We start from the raw sequence: 21,911 nt of genomic DNA, 5'->3' as shown, positions 1-21,911 counted from the left end.
TATTTCCTCCATGTGGTCTTTTTCTAAGCCCTCTTGACACCGATCATCCTCTTTAATTCATCCAGCAGAATTCCCCTTTTTTATTTATTCCCTTTTTATTTAGTTCCGTAGATCTTTATGGTGCTGTCCTTGAATCTCCTTACATTCTTATTTTTCTTTATTCTTGTTTACAGTTGTTGTCTGTCTGCTCCAGGAGAAGCCCTGTTTCTCTTGGTGTCGATCATGTCGGCATCAGTATCTTCTTTTCAGCTGCTGGGCCTCTCACAGGTTGTCGCTTTTCTTTGGGGCTCAGATCTGGGGGTTGAGAACTCTCAGCAAGGGCAGTTTCCCAAGTGATGGGAGGAGACGAATCCTTCACCCCAGGGGGTCCATGGGTGCACCAGGCAGGCATGCAGAGCTGCCTCCTTGCTCCCCAATCTCCTCATGTCCTTCTAGATTCAGGAGCGGGACTCCTCGTGGAGTTTTTAGGGGCCAGAGGGATCAGACACACACACAGGGATGATGCTCACTTTATCACAAGAGGTCCATGGCCTCCTGTGGGCCAGAATCTTCCCAGGATATATCGTGTCTGATCTTTGCCCCAGAGCATTTTCAGCTTATCTTGGGACCCTCCACCTGGTGCACAGGGGAGACGTTTCAACTTCAGATTTCCTTTTGGGGATTTCCCGAGATACCATCCTCACTCCCACCCAGCTGCCATGGGTCCTAGCAGATTTTTGGTTTAAAGAGGCAGACATATTAGGGAAGGGAGTAGAAGAGAATGGAGACAGGTACAGTGGCCATTTTTCTACAATGTGCCGTTTCTCTTCTTTAACGCTGGGGCCAGCAAACTACAGCCTGAGGGTCAAATCCTGCCTGCAGCCTGTTTTGTATGCCCACTGAGCTAGGAATGGTTTTTACTTTTATAAGACACACACATATCCCTTTACACATACATCACATATATTGTGTGTGTGTACCTCTATTTATCTTTCTCTCATCTATCTGTATCCATCACTATATATGGCCTGAAAAGTCTAAAATGTCTAAAATATTTATTATCTGACCTTTTACAGAAAAAGTTTGCTGACCCATCTTTACCATATTTAAATGCCACTGGGGAAGATCCAGGAGACAGGATGTGAGAGATGAAAGACTCAGGAGAGAGAGAAGATAATCAATGGAGAAAGTTCTGCCAAAGAGGCAGGAAGGGGTGAGATCCAAAGCACAGAGGGAGGGGTTAGCTTTAAACAGGAGGGGGGACCCCTCTGCTGCTGTGGAAGCACGGAGGAGGGGACGATGGGCATCGGTGAGGGAAGGAAGCAACAACAGGTAGGGGTGTGGGTGTACCTGTAAGGGATGTCAGAAAGTTGAGGGGGTTTCCATCAGCTGGTGTTTATTGTCTCTGTAAACTTGGAGACACAGCCTTCTCCCTCATGTAAAGGGAGATGATGAGGATTGAGGAAGGGAGTGAAAAACGGGAACTCCCCACATGGGCAAGTTGACTAGGGCAAGGAAGAGTAAGTTGTAAGTAGCATGAAGAGTCTCGTTTGGGTCAGAGAGCGCACATTTCTAATGGCTCCAGGCTGAGTGATGCTGGGATCTCGTTGCTTCGGTGGACGAGTGGAGAAGAGACATGGTTGGCTCATAAGGAAGGATGCTTTAGCTGCAAGCCACAGATTACCTGACCCAAAGTGGCCTCACAGAGGGAATTTGTGTGTCTTAATAGGAAAAAGTCCAAGGGTTGATTCAATAACTCAACAATGTCATAAAAGCCCAGATTATTTTCATCTTTCCACTCTTCCATCCTTAATATTTCCATGACATCTTCTCTCCAAGCATCATATTGTTATATGATAACAGCCAAAAATAAGAAGTCGTGTGCAGGTTCTCCTTAAATTTGTGCTTGTTTTTATCAAAGAGAAAAAGTATTCTCCAGTCTGTGTGTCTTCTATCTCATTGGCTAGACCTGGTCCAAATGCCCATCCTGAACCATTCGCTAGCATATAGGAATGAGAGCACTGTTTAGTGAGTTAATTTAGGTTGGTGTAGACAAGGGTTTCCCATCCTCAGCACTACTGATATTTGGGGATGGATGATTCTTTGTTGTGTATCTAGGGGCTGTCTTGTGCATTGTAGGATGTTTAGTGGCTTCCTGGACTCTACCAGTTAGATTCTGGTAGCATTCCCCTCGCCCCAGTCATGACAACCAGTTGAGACATTGCTAAATGTCCCTGAGGGGAGGGAGAAATCACCCCCAGCTGAGAATCATGGGATTTAGACCAGTCTCAACTCAGTCCCCTGGGTTCAGGCACGTTGCTGACTCAAATCTGAAAACAATCAAGGTTCTGTTAATAAGGCGCATGTGATGGTGGTGATGGCTGCTGAGTAGACCATCCACAGTGCCCGCCATTGTTGGATCAGTCCCGGATTGAGGTTTTCCCAGGTAGGTACGGAATCAGAAGGAGGAAGAGAATGAGAGAGTAGGGGAGACAATCATTTGACCCGGTTGATCATGAGATTTAGCCCGGATAAGAAAGGAGGTAAAGCTGATGCTTTGGGAGAGGCTGATGGCTGGAGGGACTGGATGAGTTTATAAAGCAAATTGACAATGAGTAAGGGTAAGAACTTGAGCAAAGGCCTTGAAAGAGGCCTCCTCATTAACAAAAAGTCAAGGGAGTGTTTGCAATGGTCATGATTTGGGTATCCAGAGATAAGCTTGGGTTGAACACATCATAGCAAGGAGAAATCCAATTCAACACACATTTATTGAGAACTCATTTTGCAGAACTAACACTTCAGGAAGCAAAGGTTAAACGTTTCCTCTCCAAAGATGACATGTATAATGATTTCCCTCGTCCCCAGCTTCATTCTTTGTGATGCCAACCAGACCATGGATATGACTTTGCACGTGGAGTTGAATGTTCTAGTTTTAATATTTTCTCTTCACTGGTCCTAGAAAAACATTCCCCCCAAATAGGTGTTTAGATTAAAGGTAGATGTAAGAATAAAGCAAAACAAAATAAAACAAACAAACAAACAGCAACAAAATAGAGAGAAAGAGCAGGCGTGGGTTAAAGCCAGACAGCTCCACCCAGCAGGCAAGGATGGCATGATCACCGAGCATCTTGGAATCCTAGGACAGGTGTGGCCTTCTTTAGCTTATTGTGGGAGGACTTCTCAAAAATCCAGCATGAAGAATTTTTTTGGGAAAATTTTTGGATGTAGTATCTCACTCTAGAATGTCAGTGCTCCGGATGTTGGTTTTTGTCTATGAAGAAAGGCTAGACTCTGAGTTCCATGAAGTTAAGGACTGTGTTGGTCTTGTCATTTTTTATATGTCCATTGCCTACCTTAGTGTCTGACACTTCATAAAACTCAACAAATATTCTCTTTGCCCCGTACAAGTTACAGCTTGGTTTATAAGCCCCAAGTTCCACAGGGGAACCAGTATCTTGTGAGCAGCACACGAAGCTAGGAGTTCCTGGCCGATATACATGTAAAGGTTATTGTCTGCAGGAAGGCCAAAGCTGTGCCTTCCCTCCTGGCATTTATGGTTCGTTCACAGAACTCCCTGTCCAGTCAAGTGTGGCTTTTCCTGTAAACAGTATTGCCTGGTTGCATAACTCACCTTCCAACAGTGGGAGAATCTTTTCATGGATTATGAGCTCTGGAGCCCATCCTGCTCATCTAGTGACATACTTTCTTACAGATATGTTCTCGCATTTCTCTAAGAGCAAATAAGGGACAGCTGTGGAGAGAAATCTCGGATAGTGCTGGAGGCTCACTTCTTGGTGCATTGAGCCTGAGTTAGTTCAATGGAAGAACAGACGAATACCAGCAACCGAGCTCTGGAAAGGTTCCCTTTCCACTAGGACCATTTCCTCCCCCAGGAGGGTCCCATTATTCCATGCACTCCTCCCCTGTGATTATGTAGAGCAGCCGGGGGGTCCTTCTCCTGGAGCCCCTTCCATGCTGTCCACCAGCTCCACTGGGCTCACGTCCGTGTCTATGGGACAGTGGGATTTCAGGGAATGATGACCACTCCATGTCCATGAGTCTCCCCTTGAAGGACTCTACTTTAGATGCTGGTGTTTTACTCACACTTCTTTGAGAGACAAGAATATACACAGAAGCCAGCTTAAGTACCGTCAGTGAGCAGGCAAGAGTCACCGAGGAACAATATGGTGAGAAGGAGGAATGCGAACCAGGTCATCAGGGAAAGAGCCCTTCTCCACAGCTTCCAGAAAAGGAAGCTTGTACTCGGATGTACAAGGAAGCCTGTACTAAGACGTGGAGAGGGAGCTCAGGGGGTCAAGAATGAAGCGTTAGAATAAGTCACAAGCCGTCTTACCTCACTGGGTCTTGAGTCAGGGCCAAACCTGCTGGAAAGTGTGTAAGTCTCAGACTTAGTTTTAAATTTCATGATCTCTCCAAACCACTTTCGGACCTGAAACACCAAAGGAAATATCAGGATGGTTTTTGTTAACATCAGAGAAGAGAAAAGCCACTGAGTCAGGAAGAAGATGGAGACTTTATGAAAAAAACTTCCTACAAAGTGTAGCATATACATATGATGCAATGTTATTCAACCTTAAAAAGGAATGAAATTCTGATACATGTTGCAACATTGGTGAACCTTGAAGACATGCTAAGTGAAATATGCCACATACAAAAGGACAAATATTGTATGATTCCATATATGAGATCCTTATAATAAGTAATCAAATTAATCGAGACACAGAGTAGAATCGTGGTGACCAGGGTCTTGGCAGGGGAGGACGGGGTGTTGTTCCCTAATGGGAACAGAGTTCAATTTGGGACGATGAGAAAGTTCTGGAGACGGGTGGTGGTGATGGTTGCACAATGCAAATGCACTTAAAGCCGCTGACCTGTACACTTAAACATGGCTAAAATGGTAAATTTTATCTTACATGTATTTTACCACAATATTTTTTCCCACACTACAGAATACATCTTTGTCATAGAAAATTTATGACATATGCAAATTCAAAGGAAGAAAATAGACATCACACATAATTCCTCAATCTAGGGAAAATCACGGATGATGTCTTGGTGGTATCCTTCCATATGTCTTGGTTTGTGGCCCCCAGAAGCAGACCTGAGCCGCAGGTTCAAGTGTAACGAGTTTATTTAAGGGGTGCTGCCAGGAAACACTAGTAGGTCAATGGGGAAGTGAGACAAGGAAGGGAAGGCAGCCGGTAAAGGGTGCATAATCCTTTCCACTGTGGGCAACTGAGGCTCAGTCCCATTGGGGGAGTTCTTGGACAGCACTGGACACCCCGCGGAGTCATCCCACCTCAGGGACAGAGGAGCTGGGACACTTATCCACCAGCCCTCAGCAGTCATTGGTTGATTGCTGCTCTCAAGGCCAGTACTGTCTGTAGCCACCAGCTTGCTCCATGCATGGGCCAGCCATGTCCCGTGGGCAGAAAGAAGCTCAGAGGCACGGAGTCACAGGTGTCTGCAATGAGCAACCCTGAGCAGGAAGAGATGAATGCCAAAGGGACACGAGAGGGCCATTGACAGCATCTGCTACACCAAGATTTCCCAGCCTTGGCGTTACTGACATCTTGGGTTGGGTCACGCTTTTTGCTGGGGGCCGTCCTGTGCACTGCAGGACACTGAGCAGCATCCCTGGCCTTGGCCCACGAGACGCCAGTAGTGCTCCTCTTCAAGGTGTGTCCCCAGACATTGCTGAATGTTCCCCCCGCAGGAGGGGGCAAAATGACTTGAGAACCATTGTGCTTTGCCATATACACCCATACCCACACATAAATAAATACATAACAATAACATAAACAATAACTGTTTATATACGTTATATAAACAAATAGAACGTTTCTGGAGTAATGTTTTGAAACTTGCTTTCTCACGAATATATTTTGAATGTCCTTCCAGTCATAAAATATTCTTGTGCCTGGACAAAAATCAACATCCGAACGTTCAAGGTTTTTGGTTGTCCATTGCTCTCTAGAGTGTCTGCTCTGTCAGCTCAGTTGCTTCCTTTCCCGAATCCTTGAGGAGCTCTTTTTCCTTTTCTAGTTAGGTCCTTTGGGCACATGGATGCAGAGTGAGGAAAAGACAGAAGGAAGGAGGAAGGGAGGGAAGGGGAGGGAGAAAGGGGGAGGAAGAAAGAAAGGGAAAGAAGGGGAGGAAGAGGAGGAGGAGAGGGAAGAAGAAGAAGGAGAAGGAGGAGGGGGCGGAGGACCAGGAAAGAAGGAGTGTCAGTCAGGACAGGTTTGCTGCAGGAGCAAACAAGCTCAAAGTCTTAGTGGCTGAACTCAACAAAGGTATACCCGGACTATGTGTCATCTTCAAGGCCTTTGAGAAGAACAAATAAAGAACGTGAGTAATTTTGTATTTCTTCTGGTTGCTGAATTGTGTTGTTTGGCCATTGTACCTCTTGACACGGACCATGTGGATCCCAGCTTCACTGGGGATCCAGCCTTTCACAACATTTTATTTAATGGCTGCATAGGATCCTGTTCTATAGATGTGATACGATTTAACTAAATCTAGGTAGAGGTATGTTCACGTTGTTCAGTAGTATACAGTGGGGTTGCATCTTGCCAGGGCTTCAGTTCCAGAGTCAGCAAGCAGTGCAAATGGTCCCTGAGCACCCTCAGTGAGGCGCCCTCTCAGAGGCTCACCTCAACAAGCCCAAAGCAGCCTGTGTTTCCCTGGTTTAGACCCACAACGCTCTTTCTTCTGCAGCCTGCAACACTGTTTCTTTTGTTTCAGCTGGAGACACCGTGAATTGGCTTGTATTTGCTAGCCATATTGAATGCAAAATATATATCTTGAAAAAGTGGAAGCTTGCACTATGAGATCCCTCAGGAACTGAAATGGACTGAGGGAAGAGCACACCTAAGTCTGTTTCATTGTGCTCACTCAGGTGCCACCCAGGAGAGTTGCCTACAGTTTTATTTGGCTGTACTATAAGCTACAGCTGCTATAACGAGACGGATGAACCGATGGACGTGTGGACGGGCATGTGATCCAGCACACTCAGCACAATGCTAATTACAGCATCTAGGTGATTGGTATACATGTGTTCACTGTACAATTCTTTCAACTTTTCTGTATGTTTGAAAATGTTTGTAACAAAACATTGGAAAAATTAGCTTATTATGTAACGTAATTAACACATATTAGTATGAAGACTATTCCATCACGTGGAAATGTGTTTAAGAATTCATGTTAAGTGGTGTGGTAGATGGAATTATTGATCTCCATTATTCACTATTCTGCTGTAGTTATGCCTTATGGTGGGTGGTGCATTCTTCTCCCATTGACTTTGGGCTTGACATGTGACTTTTTTTGGCTAACATGCTATTGTACTGGAGGTGGTACAAACAGAAATCACAAGACCTGAAATGGCTGTGCCCAGTAGGACTTGCTTTTTTGTGGTTTTGCCATTGTCATGAGAAGAGCTTATGTTGGGGAGCTGCTCCCCTTTCTTCCAAGCTTCAGGATGAGTCCCAAAGAGCAGGCCTAAACATCATCTGAATCCCGGAGCCAAGCCATGCGAGCCCAGCCAGGATCAGCTGAGGCCCAATCAACCTGCAGCCTCAAGAAGGAGAAAAGTAAATATGCGTGTTTAAGCCACTGAGATTTTTGAGGTTGTTTGTTACACAGCAAAAGCTCACTATTACAAATGGGAAAGCTGAAGAAAAACACATTTCCTTCATGTAACAATTATTTAATTTCTGCAAGCCTTTAATAAATTGATGTATCTTACAATCGATAGCATATTAAAGTAGAGAAAATACAAGCAGTGTTTACACACTGCTCACAAGCTCATATGAAAATTTGGAGAACATGGATTTAAATGTTCATTAACCAACATACCTCCAAATCTTTCTTAACTGTAAAACAGTTAAAAAAAGAAAGAGGTCAACATTTACCTGCTGGCTGAGGAGGCAGTACACCAGGAAGATGAAGACGCCCTGCAGGCTGTTGATGATGGTGAAGAGGTAGGCCATGACACGGGCAGCTGGACCCACCTGCAGGATTCCCAGACACCAGGTGCATCCCAAGATGAAGAGCTGAGCTGTGGCTTTAAATGTCAGCATCCTGGGGAGAGTCATAAACAAGGATATAGAAAAGCTAATGGTGGACGTGGACACCCCCGTAGCATAGTCGTTAATGGTGAGGACGCCGGAGCTAGATTGCCTGGTTTTAAACCCAAGGCAGCACTAACCAACTGTGTGACCTTGAGCCAGTACTTTATCTTCCTGTAACTCACCTACCTCATCTTGATAATACCCTATTTCACAGAGTTGCTGAGAAGACTACTTAAGACTTTAACATATGTAAAGTATTTAGGACAGCATATAGGACAAAATCAGTATCATACATAAAGCATTCTCAAACTGAGTGCTTTTTGTCTCTATCTCTACATGTCATTTATAGACGGAGGTGTCATATAATTTGTTACTCACACAGGGAGGCGCTTGAGATTAAAAGGGGTGCTAATTAATAATTACGAACGGTCAATAGGCATAAACTGGGACTGTCCCAGGCAAGCCGAGATGTAAGACCACCTTACTTATTGATCTATATATCCCTAATTTTAAAATATAATATGATATAAGTGAGAAAAGCTAGTTGAGGAACCATTTGCACAGTGTGATGCTGTTGTGGGCATGCCTGTTTGTTCTACAGAAAGTGCACAGGAAAAGGTCTGGGGAAAATATCACACATATCAGATCACACAGTTTGTTACCCCTGGCTTCCGGGGGACGTGGAAATCTCAGCAAGGGGGGAAGTTAGCCACTGACACTTTTTACTTTATATATTTAGAAAATACTAACAGATTTTTAACAAATGTGTTATTTTTATGATTAAAATAAAAGCAACAACAAATTACAACAAATTGAAAAGAATGCTGCAAAATCCAAAAGTACTCATAGCCCCAAATTCTTTGAAATAGTATTGTGCAAAATATATTTGAATCTAAATCCTTCCTATTGCATCTCATGTTGAGTGGCAGAAACTGCTGGCTTTTTCTGTCTCCTCTTCTTCCTTCTAGTGTTAGAGCCCTTCCCTTTTTGAGTTTTACCAAGGACACATAGCTACCCAGCTAGAGACTACATTTCCCAGCCTCCCTTGCAGTAGGTGTCACCATGTGACTGAGGTCTTGCCAATAGGATATGAGCAAATACGAAACGTGCAACTCCTTTTTGAGGAAGATTTGCCCTCAGCTAACATCTGTTGCCAATCTTCCTCTTTTTGTATTTGAGCCACCGCCACTGCATGGCCACTGACAGATGAGTGGTATAGGTCTGTGGCCGGGAATCGAACCCTGGCCGCCAAGGCAGAGTGCACCGATCTTAACTTCTAGGCTACCAAGGCGGCCCTGAAATGCACAACTTCTATGTCAATGCCTTCCTGTGGATGGGATGCTGGCAAAGACAACATCCTAGGGGATGGTGGAGAAAGCTGGAGCCCCTGGATCGCTGTGGGGAGAGCCTCCCCAGAACCCTGGCTGCTCACCTCTGGGCTGTGACAGGAGAGTGAAGTAAACCTCTATTTCATTCTTTTTTTGGGTCTTTTTGTTACAGCAGCAGAGCCTATACACTAGTAATACAGCTGCTCATTAACTGTGAGAATGGGAGATGGCAGTGGCCTTGCTGGTCCCTGGAGCCTGGTTGTGGAGTTTATACGTGTACGGACGCATAAGAGGTGAGCAGAGGACAAGTGGGTCAGAAGATACCATTTGCCCCATTTTACCTTATATTCTGGATGGTTGACACTTCACTGTTGAGAGAGGAAAATTTCTTTTTCAAAATCCAGAGGACCAAGAGAAAAAATACGAAATTCACCTGCAGGAATGATACAGACCATGCAGAATGCAAGTTAAAACACTGTCCCGCGTGCTCTGTGATCGCACATGACACCCGCCTCCCTGCACACGGGGCCGAACTGGCAGAAGGTGGAAAAATAAAATCACATGACTGAGAAAACGCACGCCCCCTGTACTGTCTGGTGCCCAGAGCGTCTGGCCCTGCCTCTTCGGTCAGAACACGGGAGCCAGCTTCTCACTCACACAGACAATGGCACAGACGGGGCCAAGGAAACTCCAGATCAATCCCTGGTCCAGGTGGAGCCAGCAGCTGGGAAGACGCAAAAGGAGACAGGAAGAGGGATAAGAGGAGGAACGTGATTGAACACCAAGCAACATCTTTGCCTAACAGAATGTCCAACGTCTCCTGACACTGTCAGCTGGTGACAGGGAAGCCTTTGACGTTCGCTCCATGTGTTAACACTACGTTAAACACTTTTAAGCACAGTCCTGTGGAATTTTCACACCAGCATTGTGAGGGTGGGGTCATGGGGACAACTTATCCCCATTTCACTATGGAGGGGACTGAGACTTGAGGACTTGGGGTCTCAAATTATGGGAGGGATGAAGCTGGTATCTAACTGCAAAACTGCCTCCTTCTAGAATCTTCCATGCTCTTACTGTCATCTTTCCCTGCCTCACTGGGAAAGAGGTTAGAGCTGTCACACTCCAGGGGAAAGCAGAGTGCATTTATGTGGGTATCCCAATCGTCATCATTAACACTGCCCTCAACACTGTCCACGGCACAGTGAGAGTCAAGCTCACCGATCATGTGTTCCATAAAGGTGAGGCCGGGATGCTGCAGAAATGGCCACGATCACGGCGGGGACTCCATAGCCTACCGGGAACATGAGCCACTTCATGAATCTGTTCATGTTTGAGTAGTTGACCACCGTCAGGTTGCGCGCAGTGAGGAAGAGGTTCAGGCCCTCCAGCAGCATCCAGGTGAAGGAGGCCAGGTAGAGATAGTGTAAGGCGCCCGCGATGACGGCGCACAGCACCTGGGGGAGGAGTGAGGCGTCACCAGGAGGGACTGTCGGGGTGGAGTGTGGCCCCAGGACCTCTCCCGTGCCTTGCCATTGGGGAGAAGTCTGATGCGTATGAAGGAGCGGTCAGAGAGGGTTTGTCATCTAGTTGCATCAGTCAATGTGACATTAGTCACTCACCCCCTAACCTTCCCCAGGACCCAAGATCATTTCATTAAGGCATCCAGGGCAGTGTGGCTCCATGGACCAGCACCCCCTGGGGCAGGCTGGAGGGTCCACTGGGACAGGATCAGTACCGTGATCTCTGTTCGGTCCATGGCCGTGAGGAAGAGGAGGTGGGCCAGGAAGAGGCAGAGCGAGAGCTGCAGGTGGAGCGAGGTGCTGGTGTTCTGGATGGCTCTGCACAGCAGGAAGGTGAGGGCCGCCAGGAGGAGGCACAGCAGAGAGAGGCTCAGTCCCACGTAGGTGATCACATCTAGCACGGGATCCTCCTCCTGGGACCCAGCAAAGAGGAGACCAGAGTCACCCCTTCCTGCTCCGTGGTTATGATTTCCCGCCTTGGATCAGGCCATCCCAGACACAGGCACAAAGCCAGATGACAGAGGGTGAGAAGTGTCTCTCAGACTAAGTCTTTTTTTCAGCTTTATTGAAGCGTATTTAATAGACAAAATATCGCCCATGTTGAAGGCACACACGTGATGAGTTTGGACGTGGGCATCCGTGATACCACCCCCACAATCAAGGTAGTAAACATATCCATCACCTCCAAAAGCCTTCCTGTCTCTCTCTTTCTTTTTCTTTTTGTGGTGAGAACACAACATGAGAGCCACCCTCTCACCCAGTTTTTCAGTGCACAGCACCATGCTGTGAACTGTAGGCTCTACGTCGCACGGCAGGTTCAAGCTGAAAGGCGGAGATATGCCAGACTCAGTCTTGCACCCGAGGAGCCGTACGAAGCCTGTGGAGCAGAGGCTGTTAACCCTTCTCAGGCACCTGCACCTGCCCTTTAGCTCTGCCCGTGGCTCCAGGGACCCTGCTGAGGGTGCTCCTCCTGCCACGTGAGTGAGCCCCGATATGCCCCAGCACTTCGTCACAAGTGCCAGGACGGAAATGCACCTGGAAGCTGCCCTCAGACGTTGACAGTTGGCGCCTGGTGGGCACATGTCCCAGCTGCCTCGCGCTTGTGTGGACGCCTCTGCGGCGCACGTCCTCCCGTCTCTCCCCAAAATACACAAAGGGATTAAGCCCCGGTTGCCCGTCCACGGGCTAACTTTGTCTTCAACGCATTGTTTACTGGAGGCCTTCTCTTCCCTGTGTCACTCCCCTGCTGCCCTGCTGGTGTGTCCTGGGCTCACCTCCCAGAGAAACTAGTTGCCCTCACATCCCCGCCTCGGGATTGCTTGCGGGAGACCCCAAACTGACACCCTGTGTAATCCAGCTCCTCAGAACTCATCTCATCAAAGACGGGGACCAGGGATCTGAGGAGCCACACGGACTCAGCGAGACTCACCAATGGGAAATGACAGCGCCATCCCTTATAATTATTTGGGGATTTTTGCTTATTTCACTGCCACTTTATAGAACTTTTAAATTCTTTGTTTTTTTTAACCTTAAAAAGTTGTGAAATATAAGACACACATAGAAAAGAGCATAAATGTCAATGTATGATATGATTAATAATTATTACAGAAACTCTCTGACCATGAACTAGTCTCTGGACTCTATTCCAGGAGCTCCTCCCAATTGCAAGTCACCTTCTCCCCCAGAGGAAGCCAGGATCCTCTTACGGTAACAATTCTTGCTCTTCTTTATAGCTTTACCACGTATGTATGCAACCCCTGAGAATATAGGTTAGTTGTCTTTTTCAGCTTTATATAGACGGAACAATATTCTGTTCCATACAGTCACTTAGGAACCCATAATGGCAGAGGCTTCACCAGCTTGTAGCTGAGCCCGCTGGAGGATGTTCCCTCACCATCGTGGTGGAGGATCCCACCAGGGATTTCTATGCTTCATCCCAGAAAAGTAGCATTGCATTTAATAGCACCCAACAGGAAGCAACCTGGATATCCATTAATTGTAGAATGGATAAGTAAATTATAGTACAGCCAAGCAAGGGAATATTATACATCAATGAAAATGAATTCACTAAATCAATTTCATAATTGTAATGCTGAATGAAAGAAGTGTTTTATGTTTTCAAACTTATTTTTCCTTTCCCACTGCCCTGTGCAATAGGAGAGGAAGAGATTTGCACCAAGGCTGTTCTGAGGGTACCACTTCCAACCCTGCAAGAAGGAGAGGGATGTGGGACTCCCCGTGTGCCGCCACCCAGCTCGTATCATCAGTGCATCCTCCGACCCCCACCTGGGATATGCGTCCAGGCTGCCTTCTCCCACCACCTCAACCGCTGCCACCGAATCTCTCTGCGAGTCCACTCTTGCTGCACTACCGTCTGTTCTCGACCCAGGAGCCAAGGACATAAATATGCAGCACCCCAGAGGCAGATCCTCCATTGCCTTCCCGTCGCAATTCACAGGAAATCGAAATTCCCGACCACGGTGTTTGAGGTCCGACACGTTTCCCTGCTCCCCTCTCTCCACCTGTCTCCTTCCACCTCCCCCATCTCACTCTGCTCCGGCCACGCTGCTTTCTGGAACACACCAGGCTTGCTCCTTCTTCGGGACCTTTACGTGTACATGTTTCTCTTCTTGGGATGCTTTTCCCTAAGACTTTTCCTACTGACTTTTTTAGGGGTTAAAAGGTTCAGGGACCCAATTCCAATGTTTGCATTTGTGGGTTTTTCCCGCAAGCCAACGAACATTTCTTGGACACCAGCTGGGAGTCCTACAATTCAACTCAATTCTGACCCTATTTACCTGGAGATGGTGTCAAATCCTGTGGGCTGAAGGCTCAGCTCCACAAGATTGTCCTCCGCCCCCGCCCCCTTCAGAAGCCGGCTGCAAACCCAGGTCGTCGCCTGTGCTTCTGACGGCCACAGACCGGAGGTTCCCACGACCTTCTCTCCTTGGGTTTGATTAAGTTGCTAGAGCAGCTCATAGAACTCAGTGAAATATTCCACTTACTAGATCACTGGTTTGTTAGAAAAGGACATAACCCAAGCACAGCCAGTGCAGAAGATGCACATGGAGCTACATGCCTTCTCCCAGCGTGTCACTTCCCCAGGTCTCCACACACTCCAACCTGGAAGCTCTCTGAAGGGTTTCTGTGGGGCCTTCACCACACAGGCAGGATGGACCCACTGAACGCCAGCCCCTCTCCCCTCCCCGGAGGCTGGGAGTGGGATGGAGGGTTCCAACCCTCTAATCACTGGGTCGGTTGCCCTGGCAACTTGGCCCCCACCCTTAGGGGCTTTCCCAAAGGAAATGCCAGGGTTTTAGGAGCTCTGTGCCAGAAAAGGGGAGAGGAGCAAATATATATTTCTTACTATTAATCACAGTACTGCAGACATAAAATCCAAATAATATAAAATCAATGATTTTACAGCGAACAATTCGGCGGCATTTAGTACATTCACCGTGTCGTGCAACCACCACCTCTATCTAGTTCCAAACATTTTCTTCCCCACAAAGTAAGACCCCAGGCCCGTTACGCAGGGTCTGCAGCCCCCAACTCCCCCCATTCCTTCCTCTCCCCAGCACCTGAGAATCACTGATCTGCACCTGTCTCCATGGATTTTCCCATTCTGGACGCTCCATATCAACGGAGTCACACGCTGTGTGATCTCTTGTGTCTGCTCCTCTCACTCAGCATGAGGCTTTGGGGTTCATCTGCATGGTAGCGCTACTGGCTCTTAATGTCCAGATTTCCGCTCAGTCACTTAATTCTGACGGACGCCCCCGGACCACCTGTCAGAGCAGCACGCCTTCTGCAGGCGCTCCAGCCACTCCCTCTCCTGCATTTTCTTCACAGCACTTACCGTCACCCACTAGGGGCTCAAATAGGATCAGGTGAGGTGGGTTAAACGTTACATCGTACCTGGCTGCTGACAGCCATGAGAACAGCGAAGCTGGACAGGTGGGTGGAATTGCATATGGTGTGACTTTCGTTCACTTTGTTCAGGAAACAGCCATCCGTGGACCAGCGACCCTTTGTGGTTTCCCAGTAGACACAGAAGACCTTGTTTCTGTGGTGCCTCATCTGAAAACAGAATGGGCTGGTCACGTTCTTGCTGAGGAGGGACCACTCCCGGAGTGTCGGTCCACGTGGGTGGGGGGCGAACGAGGAGACACCTGGGTTAGGAGTGACTCGGGCGATTTCTGTTTTAAGTGAAGAGGATGGCAGCCAGGACACCTGCCCCCTAGTCCCAGCTCTATTGGGATTCCACGTGACGTAGGACAAGATCATCTCCCTCTCTGGGAGGCAGAATTTTATAAGATATCCTTGGTTTCAGGACTTTCTCCTCCACTATGGGAGTCAGACAGAAAAAGAGTGTAAGGCCCACATAAATTTTTCTTCCACCTACTCTCTAAGCCAAATAACCCTTCACGTCAGTTCTGCCTCTGACCTCTTACAGCACAATAATTGCTCAGGTGATGAGAGGAGTAACCTAGGAGAGAAACGTCATCAGGAAGGACAATAAAATCAGCTTTCAACCTCTTTGTCTTTGTCCCAAGGGCTTCCAGAGCATTACTTTCTGGGGCCAAGGAGGCGAGTTGAATCTCTCCTGTTTGGGGGCTGTGTCTCCTTTCATAACTCACTGGACCATCCCCAGATTTCTTGCTCCACTCCCACTGCCCCATGCCATACATCAAAAATTCTATTTCTAGATTTTATGTATCAGGTAGAGAAAACCTACATTTACCAACCTCCCTCCACTTAACCCTTATTTAAAAAAAAAATTTAATTTAATTTATTTTTCCAAGTTTTATTGAGATAGAATTGACATAACGTTGTGTGAGTTTAAGGCACACACGCAGTGATTTGATAAATGTACATATGCAGAATAATCATCACAATAAGCCTAGTTGACATCTGTCACCTCACAGAGGTACAATGTTTGTCTTGTGGTTGGAACTGTTAAAAGCTACTGTCTTAGCAACTGTGGGATATGTTGTCAAATACCACAATACGGTGTTAATTAGAGGCACCGCGCTGTAGGTTGGTGCATCCCCAGACCTTATTCGTCTTGTCACTGGACGTTTGCACCTTCTGATCATCTTCCCCTATTTCCCACACCTCCTGTTCTTGGCGACCACCAATCGGTTCTCTGTTTCTATGTTTTGGTGTTTTAAGATTCCACATATAAACGAGATCACATAGTATTTATCTTTCTCTGTTTGACTTATTTCACTGAGCATAAGGCCCTCAAATCTCATCCATGTTGTTGCAAGTGGCAGAGTTTCCCCCAACTCTTATTTTCTTAACAGAGTGAAAGAGAGGAGAGTAAATGAATTTTATTGTGTCTATGTCTGGCTACTGACCCTCCTGCCTTCAAGAATTAAGGCAGAGAATGGGAAAAGGTAATGGGTTAAATAAAAGTCTCTTTTTTGATCAAGTTATGTAGTCTTAATAACTAATACCAGTCTTCTGTGCGAGGATGGACATTATCTCCCTGTTCAAGTTTCACAGATGTAGGAGGTGCCTGCAGCTAAAATAATTCTGTGCGCTGGAATAACTCTTCCCAAGAGAAATATCACGCGAGCTGCTTATGTGATCTGAAATTTCCTACCAGCCATGTTAAAAAAGGTAAACAGGTCGAATTAATTTTAATAATATATTTTATTTAAAATAGTTTATATTTCATATTCAAAATAGTATCTTTTAATATGTCAATATAAATCAATACATATAATTAGTATAAAAATTATGAAGGAGATATTTTACACTCCTTTTTTTCTTACTAAGTATTCAAAATCTGGAAATGTTACATCTAAATCCAGAAACACTAAGTCTTCAAGATCTCAGTTCACTTGACAAAGGAGCTGAGGGCCTACAATGGAGAAAAGAAAGTCTTTTCAACAAATGGTGCTGGGAAAACTGGACAGCAACATGTAAAAGAATGAAAATTGACCATTCTTTTTCACCATTCACCAAAATAAACTCAAAATGATTCAAAGACCTAAAGCTGAGACCTGAAACCATAAGGCTTCTAGAAGAAAACGTAGGCAGTACAATCTTTGACATCAGTGTTAAAAGGATCTTTTCAGACACCATGTCTTCTCAGACAAGGGAAACAACAGAAAGAATAAACAAATGGGACTTCATCAGACTAAAGAGCTTCTTCAAGGCAAATGAAAACAGGATTGAAACAAAAAAAACAACCCACTAACTGGGAAAAAATATTTGCAAGTCATAGATCCAACAAAGGCTTAATATCCATAATATATAAAGAACTCACACAACTCAACAACAAAAAATCAAATAACCTGATCAAAAAATGGGCAGGAGACATGAACAGACATTTCTCCAAAGAAGATATATGGATGGCCAATAGACACATGAAAAGATGTTCATCATCGCTGATTACCAGGGAAATGTAAATAAAAACTACTCTAAGATATCACCTTACACCCATTAGAATGACAAAACTAACTAAAACAAATAGTAACAAATGTTGGAGAGGTTGTGGAGAAAAAGGAACCCTCATACACTGCTGGTGGGAATGCAAACTGGTGCAGCCACTATGGAAAACAGTATGGAGATTCCTCAAAAAATTAAAAATAGAACTTCCATACAACCCAGCTATCCCACTACTGGGTAGCTATCCAAAGAGCTTGAAGTCAGCAATTCCAAAAGTCCCATGCACCCCAATGTTCATTGCAGCATTATTTACAATGGCCAAGACGTGGAAGCAACCTAAATGCCCATCAACAGATAAGTGGATAAAGAAGTTGTGGTATATATATACAATGGAATACTACTCAGCCATAAAAAAGAACAAAGTCGTCCCATTTGCAACAACATAGATGGACCTTGAGGGAATTATGTTAAGTGAAATAAACCAGATAGAGGACAATCTCTGTATGACTCCACTCATATGAGGAATTTAAAAATGTAGACAAAGAGAACAGATTAGTGGCTACCAGGGGAAAGATGGGGTGGGGGGTGGGCACAAAGGGTGAAGGGGTGCACCTACAACACAAGTGACAAACAATAATGTACAATTGAAATTTCACAAGATTGTAACCTATCATTAACTCAATAAAAATTAAAAAAAAAAAAAAATCTCGGTTCAGATCTGCCACATTTCTAATGCTCAATAGCTACAGGTGGCTCCTGGCTACCATATTGGATGACACAGGTCCACAACCACTGACAAGAGGAGAATCAAGTTGTGCAGTCTACCTGCACGAAACCTAAGCGAGTTCAACTGCAGCTTTGACCCACCTCCACGTGCTGAAAACTCAGAGTCAGAGGATTGGAGAGGGAGATGTTCCTCTTGGGTCCAATACCAGCACTCACTACGTGAGAGTTCAGGCGAATTTGATGCGTCTCATTCTTCTCTTCAAAAAAAGTTGCATTTATGATGTTTCCGAGAGAGGAGTATGAAACGAAGGCGACCGCGCTGGGACCTGAGGAAACAGAAAAACGGAGTCTTACAAAGTGCCACCATTCCTCCTGTCCCTCTTCCCCACCTCACAGCTGCTATGCTCCCATGATCTCCACACCTGCACAGGTGTGCCCAGGAAGCTCGTTCTTCCTCTCATGCTCTTCCTACCCAAATGTAACTCATCCTCAAAGACTCAGTTCAAACCCAGCCTCTGGCTCAAGAAGTCTTCTCCAGCAGCTTATGGTGCTTCTTTCTCTGTACTCGTGTTCCAAAAAAGCTGTTGCTACACAGGTGAGAATTCAACTCTCCTCTCATTATTTCACGTAGATTGAATCCTATTTTCCCAACAGGCACTAAACTTCTTGAGTGACTATACAGGATGTTTTATTTGGAAACCACAGGGCCCCCTGCACAGTGCCAAGCATGTGGTAAATGCTGAATTCTTTTAAAATATCTTCTTCAGTTCCTAAAAAAGTTTAATTTATATTTCAAACATCCAGAAAAGTATTTAAAAGGACACAACTGACAACTACATCCAGAGTTAACATATACTATCAATTTTCCATAAAACTTCAAAGTTATTTTTTAAGGAAATAAAATGTTTTACATTACTAATTACTAGGGAAATGCAAATTAAAACCACAATGAAATATCATCTAACGCCAATCAGAATGGCTATTATTAAAAAGACCAGAAATAACAAGTGTTGGAGGGATGTGGGGAAGAGGGAACCCTCATACACTGCTGGGGGGAATGTAAATTGGGAAACAGTATGGCGATTTCTCAAAAAATTAAGACTAGAAATACAATGTGATCCAGCTATTCCACTTGTGAGTATTTATCCAAAGAACATGAAAACAATAATTTGAAAAGATATATTCACCCCTATGTTCATTGCAGCACTATTCACAATAGCCAACACTTGGGAACAACTTAAGTCCCCATCAAAGGATGAATGGATAAAGAAGATGTGGTGTATATAGATAATGGAATACGACTCAGCCACAAAAAGATGAAAACTTGCCATTTGTGACAACACGGATGGACCTTGAGGGTATTATGCTAAGTGAAATAAGTCAGAGGGAGAAAGACAAATACAGTACGATTTCACTCGTATGTAGACAATATAAAACAAACACATAGACATGGAGAACAGATTGGTGGTTACACAGGGGAAGGGGTGGAAGGAGGGTGGAAAGGAAGATGGGGCACATGTGTGTGGCGATGAATGGCACCTGGACTTTTGGTGGTCAGTACAATGTATCTATGTAGAAGATGAACTATAATGATGTCCACTGGAAATTTGTGTAATATTTTAAGCCAACGTTACCTCAATAAAAAAAAGTGAAAAAAAGAAAGTGTTTTAGATATAGCTAAACCTCCCACTATTTCATGCTTTCTTCCTCTCCAGAAATAATCACAGACTTGAAGTGCAGCCTTCCGTGAGTGTTTTTGTGACTTACTATGTATGCGTTTCTATAACAATATATAGTGTTGTTTCCTGTGTTTAAAAACTCACATAAATGGTATCCAACTTTGGATATTTTTTTCCAACTTTCTTTTGTGGTTCCAGTTAATATTTTCAAGGTTTAGTCCTACTAGTACATGTATATTTGGTTAATTTTTTTACTTAACGTAGTGTATCACATTATTTGATACACCACAATTTCTGTGTTGTAAGAGTAAATGATACAATTTTGACGAGGAGAAACAGAAAACGAAATACAATCCATACAAAATTCCACTACTCAGAGATAATCACTGTTGGAGTTCTAGATTTTTTCTAGGCATCTATTTGTGCATCCAAATATACACGCATGTCCAAAAGTTGTTAATGGGCGAAAGCTATGACCGGATTTCCTTCCAGTGGAAAGCTGCCTACTGGGGATTATCTGGTTCTTTGGGGGTGCTGCATCTTTTATTGACTTTCTATTGCCAAGCAATTTCACAACTCTGTTAGATGGAGAGGGCATAGAAGATAACATGTAGAAACTGATAATAGCACAAATGGTTCTTTCTGGTAAACAAATGGCAAGCAAGAGGATATATTGGAGCATATGAGGAAGCCATAATTCAGCCTGACCTTGTTTTTCCAGAAGGGTCTGGTGTGGCCATTGAGCATGCATTGTACATCTGCTTTAAGCATTTGCTACGTCCCAAAGACAAGAACAAATGCCCTTAAGATAAAGGTGCAACTTCCCCCCACATTGACATTTCCTTAAGGATAAGCATCTCTCCCTAGACTAGGAACCAATTGCTGTGCCCACCTGTGACCACCCAACTCGAGACAGCAGACCTGCTACCTGCTGTGTCCATCAATTGCTGTGTGGACAGAACAGTCTCATGACTATTGTAAAAGGGACATTCCAATCATATGCGATGCATGCTCTTTGTTCCAAGACGGTGTGTGACCACTCTGTGAACTCAGCTTCTTTGGTTCCCTTCCTTCCTTGGGGAAGGAAGCCTCTGGGCTACACTAGTCCTCAGATCTGGTTCAGAATAAACTCACCCTAATTTCATTTATAGATTGGTTATGGATTATTTTTATCCACATTTCTTGGTGTAGTCATGGCAGGATTTTAGAGAAACCCACCAGAGACTACCTGGAATGTACACTGAACCAGCATTTGGTACCAATAGGGGCCCATTGAACCCCCCGGCTCACTGCATTCTTCAGGTGACCCTGGCAAGTTCTGAAACCTTGATCTCTTATTTTTTTAAACTTTTTTTTTTTTTAAAGATTTTATTTTTTCCTTTTTCTCCCCAAAGCCCCCCGGTACATAGTTGTGTATTCTTCGTTGTGGGTTCCTCTAGTTGTGGCATGTGGGACGCTGCCTCAGCGTGGTCTGACGAGCAGTGCCATGTCCGCGCCCAGGATTCGAACCGACGAAACACTGGGCCGCCTGCAGCGGAGCGCGCGAACTTAACCACTCGGCCACGGGGCCAGCCCCCCTTGATCTCTTATTTTAAGTTGATGGTCCAAGAGTTTGTAAGAGCTGTTTCAAAGCTTAAGCCTCGGTGTCTTAAGGGGGTACTGTACATACCCTCGGTAAGAGGAACCTAGGGGGAATTCCTAGGCCAGGGGAGCCTAGAAGGAACTTTGGAGTGGGTGGGGCAGGCTGACATTTTAATTTGGCTTTAAATTGTAAAGAATTGTGTTTATAAAGTCTGAACAAACTGCTTGATAGAGAAATGAGAGGCTGAACGTGTTCAGCTCTGAAGAAGAGGGGCACTGCTCCTTCTGGCCAAAAGACCTTCTCAGGGGACTGAGCACTTCACGGGGAGTGTCAGAGGATCAATAATTGTGATCTGTAGCAGTCCCATAGGGAACTCAACCATCATTCACATTAATTAATTACGACTCGTCTGGGGAAGCTCACGTAGTGTTGATCACCTGCACTCTGAGCCCCCACAGCAGTTTTAGACTGCCAGTGGGAGAAACCGAGGCACGTAAGAGAGTGTTCACAATCTTTCTTTAGGAAGTAACACTCACAAGCAGCACACTTCTGACCCATTGCACTGTCCCTAGGAATTTTTCCTACTTTGTAGCAAAATAAAATTA

The 21,911-nt window shown here is 45.2% G+C and overlaps 1 protein-coding gene across 4 annotated transcripts in view; it reads right to left on the bottom strand.

Annotated features, from left to right (window-relative positions):
• Nucleotides 1–2,728: 2,728 nt before the first annotated feature.
• The window catches only part of ADGRE3 (adhesion G protein-coupled receptor E3), a 63,843-nt gene continuing 44,660 nt past the window's right edge, over nucleotides 2,729–21,911 (bottom strand). For all 4 annotated transcript variants that reach the window (XM_070273015.1, XM_070273013.1, XM_070273012.1 and 1 more), the window contains 9 exons: nucleotides 18,187–18,371; nucleotides 14,836–14,997; nucleotides 11,133–11,330; nucleotides 10,616–10,851; nucleotides 10,055–10,121; nucleotides 9,739–9,830; nucleotides 7,911–8,079; nucleotides 4,334–4,429; nucleotides 2,729–2,934 (listed from right to left, as the gene is read on the bottom strand). In XM_070273015.1, the coding sequence (XP_070129116.1) occupies nucleotides 2,926–2,934; nucleotides 4,334–4,429; nucleotides 7,911–8,079; nucleotides 9,739–9,830; nucleotides 10,055–10,121; nucleotides 10,616–10,851; nucleotides 11,133–11,330; nucleotides 14,836–14,997; nucleotides 18,187–18,371 (1,214 nt within the window). In that variant the 3' untranslated portion in view covers nucleotides 2,729–2,925. The remainder of the gene's footprint in view (nucleotides 2,935–4,333; nucleotides 4,430–7,910; nucleotides 8,080–9,738; nucleotides 9,831–10,054; nucleotides 10,122–10,615; nucleotides 10,852–11,132; nucleotides 11,331–14,835; nucleotides 14,998–18,186; nucleotides 18,372–21,911) is intronic.

This window comes from Equus caballus, chromosome 7 (assembly GCF_041296265.1).
Source record: "Equus caballus isolate H_3958 breed thoroughbred chromosome 7, TB-T2T, whole genome shotgun sequence".
Classification (NCBI taxonomy): Eukaryota; Metazoa; Chordata; class Mammalia; order Perissodactyla; family Equidae; genus Equus; species Equus caballus.
The sequence above is the reverse complement of the archived record's forward strand: the minus strand, read 5'-3'. Positions and strand labels throughout refer to the sequence as shown.